This window comes from Phascolarctos cinereus, unplaced genomic scaffold (assembly GCF_003287225.1).
Source record: "Phascolarctos cinereus isolate Bilbo 61053 unplaced genomic scaffold, phaCin_HiC Scaffold_2;HRSCAF=192, whole genome shotgun sequence".
In the NCBI taxonomy this organism is placed as follows: Eukaryota; Metazoa; Chordata; class Mammalia; order Diprotodontia; family Phascolarctidae; genus Phascolarctos; species Phascolarctos cinereus.
The window spans coordinates 292,644,600-292,657,285 of NW_027555625.1; the positions used below are offsets into that span (position 1 = coordinate 292,644,600).

A 12,686-nucleotide genomic window follows, 5' to 3' on the forward strand; every position below is an offset into this window, starting at 1 on the left:
GGGGAGGGGGAGGAGTCAGGCGGGGTTCAGCCACACCCTCCTAGGTCCTGTCACTTTAAGGCAAGCAGGAATTCCTGGGCCCCGCCCTCTTCCCGAAGCTCCGCTTCCGATTGGCTCGTAGAGATGCCAGTCGCGGGCCAAGGTTTCCTCATCCTCCGGCACAGGGCTCTCCCATTGGCCCAGACGCCGGCAGCTTGTAAATGGTGCTGGGAAAGGGGGAGGGGAGGAGGGTGTGAGAGCGAGCGCTAGCGCGGCCCGGCCGGGAGCGGGAGGCTGGTTGGTTTCGCAATCGCCTCTCGCTGTCCGCCGGTTCCAACTCCTCGAAGTCAGGCGTCGGGGTCGCGCCGCAGCGGGGGCCTCGCTGGGTTCGCCTCTGGTGGAGGCCCCCTAGGTAAGAGCCGGGCCGGGTTGAGGCGGCTTTGCGGAGCCCGAACGGGCCGAGCCGGGCTTGGCTGCGCGCAGGAGGCCGCGGCGGAGCCGGGCGCTCGCGTGAGCGCGAAGCTACGAGGCCACTGGGGGCGCGCTTCGGATCGGGCACTAGAAGCGGGGACTGGTCGTGGCGGGATCCGGGCCCTGAGCCCCGAACGCCGCCGCCGCCGCCGCCGCCGCCCAGGGAAGTCCCCGCGTGACCCGGGGTGTGGATGGCGGCGGGGGGTGGGGGGTGGGGAAGCGGCTCCGTGTGCAGCGTCTGATGCAACCTGCTGGCAACACCCACCCCCTGGTGCGGTGAGGTCATCCCTGGCCCCCACCCAGCGCCCGGAGAGGGGCGGGGCGGGAAGGCCGGCCCCTGTTCTCGGCATTCCGGGAGGAGGAGACCCTTTCCCTCCCCTCCCCCCGGGAGGCCGGGTGGGGTGCGTGGAGTGGGAAGAGGCGGGGGGGAGGGGTAACAAAGTTTGAGTCCCGCCTCCATTGTTTACTTACCTGAGTGATCTTAGACTAGTCACTTCCTGGATCCCTAAGCTTCTGTGCACTGTCAGTGTAAGCATTTATTAAGCTCTTTTGGTGTGCCCCGCACTGGGCTAAGTGCTGGTGATAATGAGAAAGGCAAAAGCTATGCCTTGCACTGTGGAGCTCTTGGTCTGATGGAGGAGACAACTTGCCAGCAACTACCTACAAACGGGACATGTACGGGATAAAATGGGTGTGATCAGCAGAGGGAGGCACCAACACTCGAAGGGGACTGGGAATGGCTGCTGGTAGAAGGAGGTGGAATTTTAGCCGAGACTTGAGTTGGAACCAGGGAGAGAATTCTAGGCCTGGGGTAGGGAGCACATCGGGGTGCAGGGCTGCTTCCCCTTTCCCGTGAAATAAATCCCCCTTGGCATCTGCTGAAGCTTCTGGACCCCTTCTCAGAATGCTCCTTTTTTTTTTTTAACATTCATTTGGAATTGTTTTACATCCATTTGAATATCACTTCCTCTCTCCAGTCCCTCCCCCACCCATTAAGGAGGCTAGCCGTATAACTACAGAATAGTGTTTTTAAATGCATAAAATTAGCATTACAGAGGAAATAAATTATATTGAAATAGTTACCTTTTTTTTTTTAAGTTCCTAGGCCTCAGGTTAAGAACCCCTGTTGTACTGACTGGACTTTGTAGAATCTGTTGAGTTCAACATGGGTTCTCGAATACTGTCTTGAGTACTGATTAACTGAGTGACCCTGGACAAGTCATTTAACTTTTTTTGTCTTCAGGTTCTTCTGTGTGTAAAATAGGAATAATAAGAGCACTTACTTCACGCTTCTTTATGGAGCCAAAAAGGTAATATATGAAAAACATTTGAAGTGCTATGTAAATGTCAGCTATTTTCATTATTTATGGTTGATATTATTATTTTCCCCATGAGAGGAGACTGAAGACCAATGCTGCATTTTATCTCCTTTCCCTTGCTTTCCCAGCTTGAGAAAACTGGGATTCTCCTTTACTACCTTCCTGTGCTGTTCCTGCTCTATTGGAGTGGACCGCAGCCTGGCCTTCCCTTTCTCTCCCAGTCCAGGTGAACCTGATATCCTTCACTTGCTCACAAGCCTGGAACCTGGCATGGGTAGCCCAGAATTACAAACTGTAACAATTGGATGGGTTCTTTAAGAGCATCTAGATCACCCCCATTATTCACTGAGTATGTACCCAAAACAGGAAGGCATTTGCCCAATATCACATTGAATGAAAGTTAGTAGGTAAGATGGGACTAGAATTTATGTTTCTTGACACCCAGGCCACTGCTAATTCTCCCAGAATGTCAAATGAATCTCTGCTTCTTCCTTTCTTCCTAGTCAGAGCCACCTCCCTCTCCCCTGTGACCTCCTCAGAGCTACCCCTGCCCCCCAATCAACTAGGCCCTGGGGAGCTAATTTCTGGCTCCCCTACAGTAATACTGGGAGAGAGTTTTGTTTCTCTCTTGTGTGGGAGGAGAATATCACTTCCTATCATGATGTAGGAGCACAACCCAATATTCTCTGTCAACACGTCCTCCCCCTGGGGAAACATACCCCACCTCCTCCCTGGATTGGAGAAGTAGCCTATTCTCTTGCTGGCTGCTAGCCTTGACCTATGGAGTGAAGTGCTAAATACTAGTTTGGGGATCAGCAGTAAGGGCATCTGGGGCTGGATGAACTGAATAAAAAGCTAAATGTTCTTTCCAGAAAGGCTTAATTTTTGGTTTGTTTGCGAAATGTGTATTTGACAACCCAGACTTATAATATTGGCCCCTTGGGGTCAAGTATGTTTCTAAATATCAGGAAGGTGAACGGTATTATGAGTTATTACCAAAAAGAAATATATTTTCTGTTTTACTGTCCTTATTTTTGTGTGGTAGTTTTCAAAATGAATAGCAGAAGGTTTAGAAAAACTCTTGGGTTTTAATAAGCTGGTTGTGAATGTCAGATGATACAGATCTAAATTGAGATATAGTAATAATATTCTTTTGTTTGTTTATGGGAGTCAATTTTAATTTGTTGCAGTTCACACATTGGATATACAAGGTATTCATTGTGGATGATCATGTAACATTCTGAGAGTCAACTGGGAAAAGAGGTGGGTATGAAAATTTATCACAGCAGCAAGAGAGTTTGAAGTGAACATGAAGTTAATGAAAATGGTGAGCAGAAGTAATCATATAGAGGGGTGATGGAAATGTGGAGGTTTTTTTTTTTAAGGAAGGTATCTTTTCTTCAGGGGCACTCTATATACCCCACCTGGGGTAGGGTGGAAGAGGGGCATCCTGATTCCCAGACACCTTCTGCCCCTTTACCTGAATATCCTGATCCTGTGCTTTCCCACTTCAGATACTTGTGCCCCACCAGATATTATTTAATTGTAGTTATTTGTTGATTTGCCCATCCCTTCTACCACAATAGCTCCATGAGAGTAGGGACTTAAATAAATTTTGAATCTCCAGTTCTCCAAACCCAGAAGCACTTAATAAATGTTAAATTGAATCAAAACTAAGCAAATACATTTTTTCTTGTTTTTCCACTTTTACATGTGGACATTCCTTTTTTCCCTTACTCAAGCATTGTGTTCTGTTGTTATTTAAGTTGTTAGGGGTTTTTTTTTAATATTTCTATAGCACTTTATTGGAAAAAAAACCTTTTGTCTTTGTCAGTCACTTCTCACCACTACTTTTAGAGATTAAACCATCCTTTGTGACAGAGAAAAACAATTAAGCCAAAGACATATAATAAAGAAACATCTGATAATGTATATAATAACTTGTCATCAATCATTGTCTTCATGGTAGTCCCCTATCTTTCTGTGTTTTATTATCTTTTCTTTGGGATTTTCGTTGGTTTTTGCATTACTCAGAGTTTAACTTCCTTTTAGGCATCTATTCATTTACGTTGTTATGGTCACTGTGTATAGTGTTCTCTGGGTTCTGCTTATTTTGTTCTGCATCAGTTCATGCAGATTTCACATCTCTGAATTCTTCATATTCATTATTTTTTAACTGCACATTAATACTTTTATTACATTTCTGTATTGTTTTTTTTCAGTCATTGCCCTAAAATGTTGTTTTTAGAATTTTTAAGCTCAGTTTCAGGAGCAAGTGAAAAAAACCAAACAAACCAGAAATAGATGTGGCAAAACTTGGTTAGTTGTTCTAGCTGTACCACTATGTGACTTTGGATTAGTTAATCTCTATGGGCATTTAATTATTCACTTGTGAAATTAAAGGTTGAGCTAGGTGGCCTATAAGGTCCTTTTGACTTTTGATTAGGTGATTTCACAAATTTAGTTCTGAGAAGCATGTGTAATTACCTAGGTCCGAATTAGAAAATAGTGTCTAAAGGAATTGTTTTTGACTTTTTAATACTGTCTTTATTATAAACAGTGAATCAGACTTTTACTTAGTAAAAATCTAAATGTCTTATTTGAGTTCTTGGTCATTCTGATTAAGAGTTCAGTTTATTGAGATTCCTTTTCCTCAAATTCTTGGTAATACAAAACATCATATCAGTTAATTCTGTCCAGCTCATATTTAGGCAAGGTTAATCAGTTTTTTTACGTCTTCTGCTTTTCACATTATCATAATTTTCCCCAGTGGCCTTCCACCTCCTAAAGGGCCATTCCATATGATAATATTTAAAAAAAGGAAAGAAAGAAAGAAAGAGAAGAAAAAAATCAGCACAACTGATCCTTATGTTGAAAAAGTCTGAAAAAGTGCAGTGTGTAACACCTATGGACTTTTCAGTCCATAAAGAGATGGGTTGGGAAGGTATCCTTCCATCACAGCTCCTCAGAGGTTAGTTTATTTTTATTTATTTTTTAAATGTTATGAGTTTAGTTTATTTTTAAGGTAGATCCTGTGATCCTTGAAAAGTAGTTTTTCTGGGGGCAGCTAGGTGGTACGGTGGATAGAGCACTGGCCCTGAATTCAGGAGGACCTGAGTTCAAATGCGACCTCAGACACATAACACTTACTAGCTGTGTGACCCTGGGCAAGTCACTTAACCCCATTGCCTAACCAAAAACAAACATACAAAAAAAACTATCTAAAAAAAAGAAAAACAGTTTTTCTTACTGTAAACAAAACTGAAAAAAAATCAATTTTTTTTGTATCAACATTGTTACCTTAGAGGCATTTTGCATTTTCCAAAAGTTTTGAGGAAATCTCTGGATCTTGATAGCATTGTAAGGAGAGGTACATTATTTCCCTAGTTTTGCCCAACTACATGTCTATAAAGACATAAAAAGATATGCATTTTAATTATTCAAATCTTTTTTATCATAAAGGATTTCAGAACACTTTATACATATCAATTTAGTTTCTTTCTCTAGAGAGGTATTATCCAGTGAGTAAGCAAAAGTCACACCTATGAGTCATTGGTACACCCACAAGCAGAGCCCTGGAGAGCTGACATCTGAGTTGCATTCCTTGTTCTTAGATTGCTTTGTCCTGTCAAAATGACATTAAACACATCTCCTAGCTGCATAAATTGTTTAAAGATCATTTTCAGTAAGTTTAAAATGGGGGTATATGGAAGGTTGGTTCCTTTAGGTGCCCAAGTTGTATAGCTCCCTGTAAACAGTGGGAAATAAATAGTGGCACTAAGGATAAATAACATTTAGACTTACCCACCTTGAAACTTGTTCTAGAGGGGGTAAGCCTGGTGCGGATGGACAGTCAGAGTTGTGTAATGCTATAAACACCTTGAAAAACAGTGTGATTAGTTGAGAAAGATGATGAGCTGAGAGGAAAGAGGAGCAGCCATACTGTATCAAAACAGACATGAAATGGCCCAAAGAGCTTTGTTTTTACATTCTGTCCTGTTATCTGCTCTCAGTAATCACAAACTTAGTGGAGTGTGAAGACATTTCAGTAACATTATCTTTAATTAGAAGGAAGCTGCCTTAAGAAAGCTTCATTCTGGAAAAGACTGTAAGATGAATCCAGTTTTTTGCCACTTACCTGGATTCCGGGAGGCCTTGAATCTAGGTCTAGGCCTTTGTTAACGTAAAAACAAATTGAAGGAAACTTGAATTTTAATTAGGTTTAAAAAAGAAAAAAGAATGAATTGCCTAGGTATCTCCCAAATCAAATTATGATAGATTGAAAAAATTTATTTTTATGTTTTTGCTGTAGCTCATGTGAGTTTTGGTGTTTCTTTTCATTATTGTATGAAAATACCCTGAGCCTTCAGTATGATGCTGATTTGGAAGCAATGGTTGAATTTGAGAGTTATGACTCAATAAGAATGTTGGCGGGAATTTACAGTTTTCAGATCCAGTTTTAATCTGAAGCATTTCCAAATGCTTCACACTTGAAATGATTCTTAGGAAAGGAATAAAGGCACCACCCTCCTTCCAGTAGGCTGAGCTTTGGGGTAGTAGCTAGTGAGACGTGAACCCAGCATTTCCTGTTGTGTTCACTGTATACATTATTTGAAATACTCTGATTTTGGGGCAGCTAAGTGGCACAGTGGATAGAGCACTGGCCCTGGAATCAGAAAGACCTGAGTTCAAATCCAGCCTCAGACACATGATACTCACTAGCTGTGTGACCCTGGGCAAGTCACTTAACTCCATTGCCTAGCCAAAAAAAAAAAAAAAGAAATACTCTGATTTTTCTGTCTAGTACATAAATAATAAAAGCCCAGTTTGTTTGAAAAGATGCTGAAATCTAAACCTAGGGTTTTAATATATCTCTTTGAATTAGCAGTAATGATTTATCCATAAAAATAACTCTTTTGCTTAAAAGGCTGAGGCTGACAGTATGACCCATCTAGAATTTGTCTCAGGATAACCTATTTTTTTTTAAGTACAGGTACCTGTGAGTCTTACTGCAGAATATTTGATTAATTTGTAAATGCAATGAAGTAGAGGCATCTGGTTTAACCATTTAGACACATGGACACCGTTTTCAGGGTAGATTATTATGAAATAAAATCTTATAGCTCTTTGCTATAGTAAACTGAAAATTAATTTTGAGTCAGAACTTTGATTTACTTGGTGTTGTTTTCTTTTAATTAAGTGGATTAAATACCTTTAGGGACTCTGGCCTTACCTACTTGATGATATTTTAGTCTAAATTTTTAGAGTCCTTTTTTTTTTCTAAGCCAAATCAGTGATTTCATTGGTGTATTGAGCCCCAGGTAGGGACCTTTTGCCCATGGAAATGGATACCTGCTCTGGAACTTTTACTCTAGAGAAGGTGGCCTGGGACACTGAGAGATGTGAATGGCCAAGGGTCCCACGAAGGTGGGACATGACCTCAGATCTCCCTGACTCCAAGGTCAGCTCTCTTCTCTCTCTAGTGTCATATTTCTGTTTTTTATGTTTTAACCAGAGATATATTTTACACGCGTCCTTTCTTCTTTTTTAGCATGATGCCTATATGCACGGATCACGATGAATCTGTCATTTTGCTCAAAAGCCTTTTGGTACTCCCTGGCGCCCCCCCCCCCAAAAAAAAAATCGAGGAAGCTGAGTTTGGAGCTTAGGGAGCAGAATTACAACTAATCACAGACGTTAAAGCTTGAAGGAAGGGGCCTTAGAACGCTTCTAGCCCAGCTCCCTCCTTTATACACAGGAGAGCCTAGGCCTGGAGGCCTGAAACCAGCTGTGGAGCAACCTCCAGATATCTTTCCCCTCCTCCACAGTCTAGGACTCTGTGGGGCCTTTGCCATCTTCACGCTGGACCCAGGTTGGCCCCTGAGTCAGACATTTGAAGGTGTACCAAATGTAAACGATGAATTAAATAGCCAAAAGCCAGTAATTGGATGGCCTCTGTGTAGAAAAAGTGATCCTAGGAGAGAACATTAAATTGAAAGGGTATAAAAAGGTCCAACTAAGAAGACTTTTTTTTTCACTCCACTTTGAACAAATAAGTAATAGTGGTAAATGGCTGCAGGGATAACTTAAGTTAATATTAGACAATCTCCTCATAACTGGAAGAACAGTTAGGCAATGCAATAAACTGTCTAGGGACGTTGTGAAATGACTGTTACTGGAGCTTCTAAGTGCTGTACATCTTAGATGTGCATCAGGGATGGTTTTTTGGAGAAATGCAATCTGTCCTCCCATAGTACTGGAGCTGGAAAGGATGGTCCATTAAATAATCCTTCCAATTAAATGATTTGAGACTTCTAAAACATCTGAAAAGTTGGCAGTTCTGCCATGGACTTTTTTCCAGTACAAAAACAATGCTGAATAGACTATTGCTGAGATTATGTTAAATATAGTCAAGTGCAAAGTCTCTTTTAAACCTGTTATTTAAAATGTTTCATAACATTTATTTTTCTCCTAGGTGCATGTGAAGATCTCTCGGCAGTTGAGTGTGGAAACTTGGTCACTATCTTCCTTTACCCTTTCTTCTGTTCCCCTCTCCACCATTTCTAACTCTGTGCTGTGGTTAAAGAAGAGCCTGTCCAAATGAGCAAGGCATCCCAACAGAGCAGTACTGCAGGAGCAAATGGAATAAGTGTTATTCACACACAAGCACATGCCAGTGGTTTGCAGCAGGTTCCTCAGGTGGTGCCAGTCAGCCCTGGGGGAGGAGGCAAAGCTGCACCTCCCAGCAAGCAAAGCAAAAAGAGTTCATCTATGGATAGGAACAGTGACGAGTATCGACAGCGAAGGGAACGGAACAACATGGCAGTGAAAAAGAGTCGGTTAAAAAGCAAGCAGAAAGCCCAGGATACCTTGCAGAGGGTCAACCAGCTTAAAGAAGAGAACGAACGCTTGGAAGCAAAAATTAAACTGCTGACTAAGGAATTAAGTGTGCTTAAAGATTTGTTTCTTGAGCATGCACACAATCTGGCAGACAACGTACAACCTATGAGCACTGAAAGCACTACAGCAAATCCCGATAACACAGGACAGTAGAGGTGTCACTTCACAATGATGGGGAATTGAACTTTAGAAGGTGTGACTTACACCACTCACATTAATATCAAAGCTGATCTGTTTTAATATTTAAAGATCCTTTTGGGGATATTTTCTAGGTTAAGCACTGAAGATTTGATTAGCCTAAAATGTTAACTTGTTTGTCTTTTTTGAAGTAATAAGTTGCTTTTTATCAAAAGTTGGATAATTTTTTCAAAGATATAAAAATCTCAGAACTTGATGTTATTGCTAAGACTTGGATTTCCCCAGAAATGCTCATTATTTTTTTTTTTTTTGGCGTGGAGAAATAGTATACCAGGCAAGTGGCAGATTGGGCAGACATTTGCCGGTTTTAGTGAAGAGAATTGGATGAAAAAAATTAATGTTAAATATTCTTTTAAAAATCTGTACACTGTCATATAAATTGGCTGTTTAGAGACAGATCAGTTATAATATGAGGGTTATAAATACATTGTTTTAACATAATTAGAAGTTTTTCCCTAGTTGGCATAAATTGTTTCTCAATAGTATGGTTCAGCAGTCATGGCTAAAGTGTTACAAATGATTATTATAAACAGGGGATTGTAACTGTGTTATATAGCAAATTGAAATTGGCATACCAAAACTGTAAATGGATAAGGGAGCAAGTGGATTAATATTTATTCTTACAAGCCTCTATATCAGTGAAATTTGTTAGAATTCTCCTTTCAGGTTTTCTGGAATTATAGGGCTATATGAAAAAAAAAAAGTCGGGAATGTTTAGACCAACTCAGAAAAACTGAAGTGTCTCTCTAAGTGTTAGTTTCAAAGAATTGTTAAAATAGACATTTTTGGCTACATATATTGAAAAGTACTTTGTGTAGCATATTAGCAGCCTTTTTAATATTTGGCTCAAGAGATAGTTTTACTGAGAAGAGAACTTTTCTTAAGTCACAGTTTTATAGGGAGCATTCATCAAAAAGTAAATTTTTAATTTTAACAAAAGAGTGATTACTCAAAAATTTGTGGATGACTTCATACTTTTTCCTGAAAATACAATGGTAATGTACCATTAAGATGGCTCTTAAAAAGATAAACTAAGATGTCAAACCCTTTTAACTTATTTCATTGTTTGTAATATCAGCCTGTCATATTTCTTGTCTGGTCATCGCACTATACTCTCCCAAGTCTTTTTTCACCCTTTACTTCCATTCATTAATTTTTAAGCTTGTGTGCCCTATAAACATATGTAGAAAGAGTATGTTGGTGAGAAAGTTGTTAGGATGCTGATAGAGAAAGCACAAAATTATTTTGTGATTAAAAATGTCAAAGGAAGCTCTAGAGACTGTTCCATTTAATAGTAGCAGTTTAAAAGTCTTTCTTAACATTTTTTTTTGGCTTGGCTTTATCTTATCTGTTTTACTTTGTAATTTTACATGGGGCTGGCTTCCTCACCGTTTAGTAGAACTCATCCACTCTCCGTTGAGGAAAGGAAGCCAGACTACCCAGCAGGTAAATCTGTTTGCTGTGTGTCTGTCTCTTCGATCTGTTTCCTGGGCCTTGTTTTTAGCTGTAGTATGGTGCTTCATACTGGTATAATTGAGACAGTTTAGGGAAGTAGGAGTGCCTTTTATTCACAAAGTGGAATACTTTGCAGTGGAAACTGTGAAGGTTTTGAATAACTAGGGTGATAAACTCCCTTTTCTTGGCATCTCAACCATTTTGCTTGTCAGGATAGCTCTTTGGCTTAGGGGAGGCTAGAGACTGGAAACCCTATGGGATAAAATTGATGACTATGGTTTGGTTAATGTCAACTTTGAGCTAATTTGAAACTTGTATTAGACTCAGTAGTTGGAATTGTGATAAGTGACGTTGGGCTTGCTTATTGTAATGGGATGGGAGTTAGCTAAAGCCTTTGTAGTTGTAGCTCTGTGAAGATAGGAACCATATATCATTTTATGAATGATTGGACCTTTTTAGAAAGGTTATTGACTTCATATGGAGCAAGAAAGGAGTATAAGGGGTTTGTAAGGACCAGTTCACTGTGTTGGCTTAAAATGTTTAGCTACCTGTTATAAAGCTAATAGAGGTTTTGATTAACTAGGTCACCCCATATAAGTCTTTAGAAGCAGATTGAAGCTGGATCATCTCAGTCATATTTTTAAATGAAAGTTTCATAACTGGGGACATCAGGTCACTTACTATGAAGCACATGGTTCTAGACTTTTTTTTCTCCTATATCATTTGCTGAAGAACACATCTATCATAGAAATACAGAATGACAGCTTATAGAAATTTGGTCAAATCCCCTTATGGTATAGATGAGGAAACGAAGGTACAGAAAGGTTGTGACCTGCCCAAGATCACGTGGCAAATTAGTGACTGAGCGAAGACTAATATCCAGATCTCCTCACTTCCAATCCAGTGCTCTTTGTGCCGCACTGTGTTAATAACCTCATCAGACTTCATATGTTTGTCAGTGATTCCAGATGGATTTGTGGGTGCTATCAGGGGTGTTAGATATGTTAAGCATTTTAAAACCAGCTAAAATATAACTTGAAACTATTTCTTAAGTGGATTCAAGCTTTTGTGCTTGAGTTAAGTAAATTACAAAGTTTTAGCTTAAGATATAATAGAGACAAATTTCATAGTACACAAAAATAGAGGTTCATCTGTAATACCTTAATAGGTCAGGTTGGAATGAGGGCTTTGGTTCTTAGTAGAATAACAGATAAGTACATAATTTCAAAGGAAAACCAAATGTTGGGAAATGACAAAGTTGAGAACTTCTGAGATTATCAAGTTGCTGTGTGTTCTTAGTGCTGCCCTGAAGCCACAGGATTTGGTTTGTGAGTTAAACCATTCTTTTGGCCAATGTTCTGAGTCTCTACACAAACTGGTGGGCTGGTGGTCTTCAATTTATGTTTTAATCTTCTGTGCTTTTGAGGTTATCAGTTTCTCAGTAGAAATAACTTCATAATGCAGGATTTCACCATCTGAAAGCTTACTGTTGCTTAGACTCAGTCTGCTTCATTGACTTAATATTAGAACAAGAGCTCAGACACTGGAGAACACATGCTAACAAAATGGAGCTATGTTCTGTAAAATCAGGGCTTAGAAAATGTGGAAATTGACATAAATTGGAAGTGTGTGCAGTTTAAAGCACTTCAGCTTTCTCTGTTTTCTTTAGCAAGCTTAAAATATTTAACCTAAACAAGATAGTGCTCAGAGCACTCCAAACTGCTTTAGAAATAGGGAAGCTGGTTTTTATGTTGAATTGACAGAAGCTAGGGAGAAGAAAGACCACTTTATGGCTGTTAGCTCTGCCTCTCAGGAAAAAAAAAAGTATCAACTTGTTCTTTCTATTCCTGGCTTTTCTCAATTTGTGAGATTTCTATTTTTTTAATAAAATTTGATTTCTTCCAATGAATTTGAAATAAAAATCTTTGGAACAATGGTACCAATTTGCATTTTTACTTAAAAAGATTGTGTACACAAGGCTTTTTTGTATAATGAACAAATTGGGTGGATGAGAGTTGGGAAATCTGTTATTCAGACTTTGAAATGTTTTTGCCTGTGATGGCATCTAGATTTTAATTAGCCAGGGGAATAATTTCATATAGTATTTGAAAATAGGGTTTTATTTTTGGTTGTTTAGATATCACCTCTTAAAAGTTATCTATATAGAATTGGGAAAGCAGTACATTGGGTTTTGCTGATTAGACAGATACCTTGTTTCCTAGTGAAGAAAAAAGATTCATTCATTTTTTGTCTTAAGTCTAATCTTATCTAGCATTTTTCAAGAGTTATAAAAATGGAATTTTCCTTAATGATTTCAGAATTGGACTTTGTTTGAAAGGCTAATTTAGTTGAAGGACACTCAGA

At 39.7% G+C, this 12,686-nt stretch overlaps 1 protein-coding gene across 3 annotated transcripts; it reads left to right on the plus strand.

Annotated features, from left to right (window-relative positions):
* Positions 1–301: 301 nt before the first annotated feature.
* Positions 302–12,261, plus strand: CEBPG (CCAAT enhancer binding protein gamma). Of its 3 annotated transcripts, none has more exons than XM_020985029.2 (3): positions 302–391; positions 2,960–3,096; positions 8,245–12,261. In XM_020985029.2, exon 3 carries the CDS (start codon positions 8,370–8,372, stop codon positions 8,820–8,822), a length of 453 nt encoding a protein of 150 aa, XP_020840688.1. In that variant the 5' UTR covers positions 302–391; positions 2,960–3,096; positions 8,245–8,369; the 3' UTR covers positions 8,823–12,261. The 3 variants fall into 3 exon arrangements, with proteins under 3 accessions (XP_020840688.1, XP_020840686.1, XP_020840689.1); XM_020985027.2 differs by having other exon boundaries at positions 2,960–3,032; XM_020985030.2 differs by lacking the exon at positions 2,960–3,096 and having other exon boundaries at positions 303–391.
* Positions 12,262–12,686: the final 425 nt, after the last annotated feature.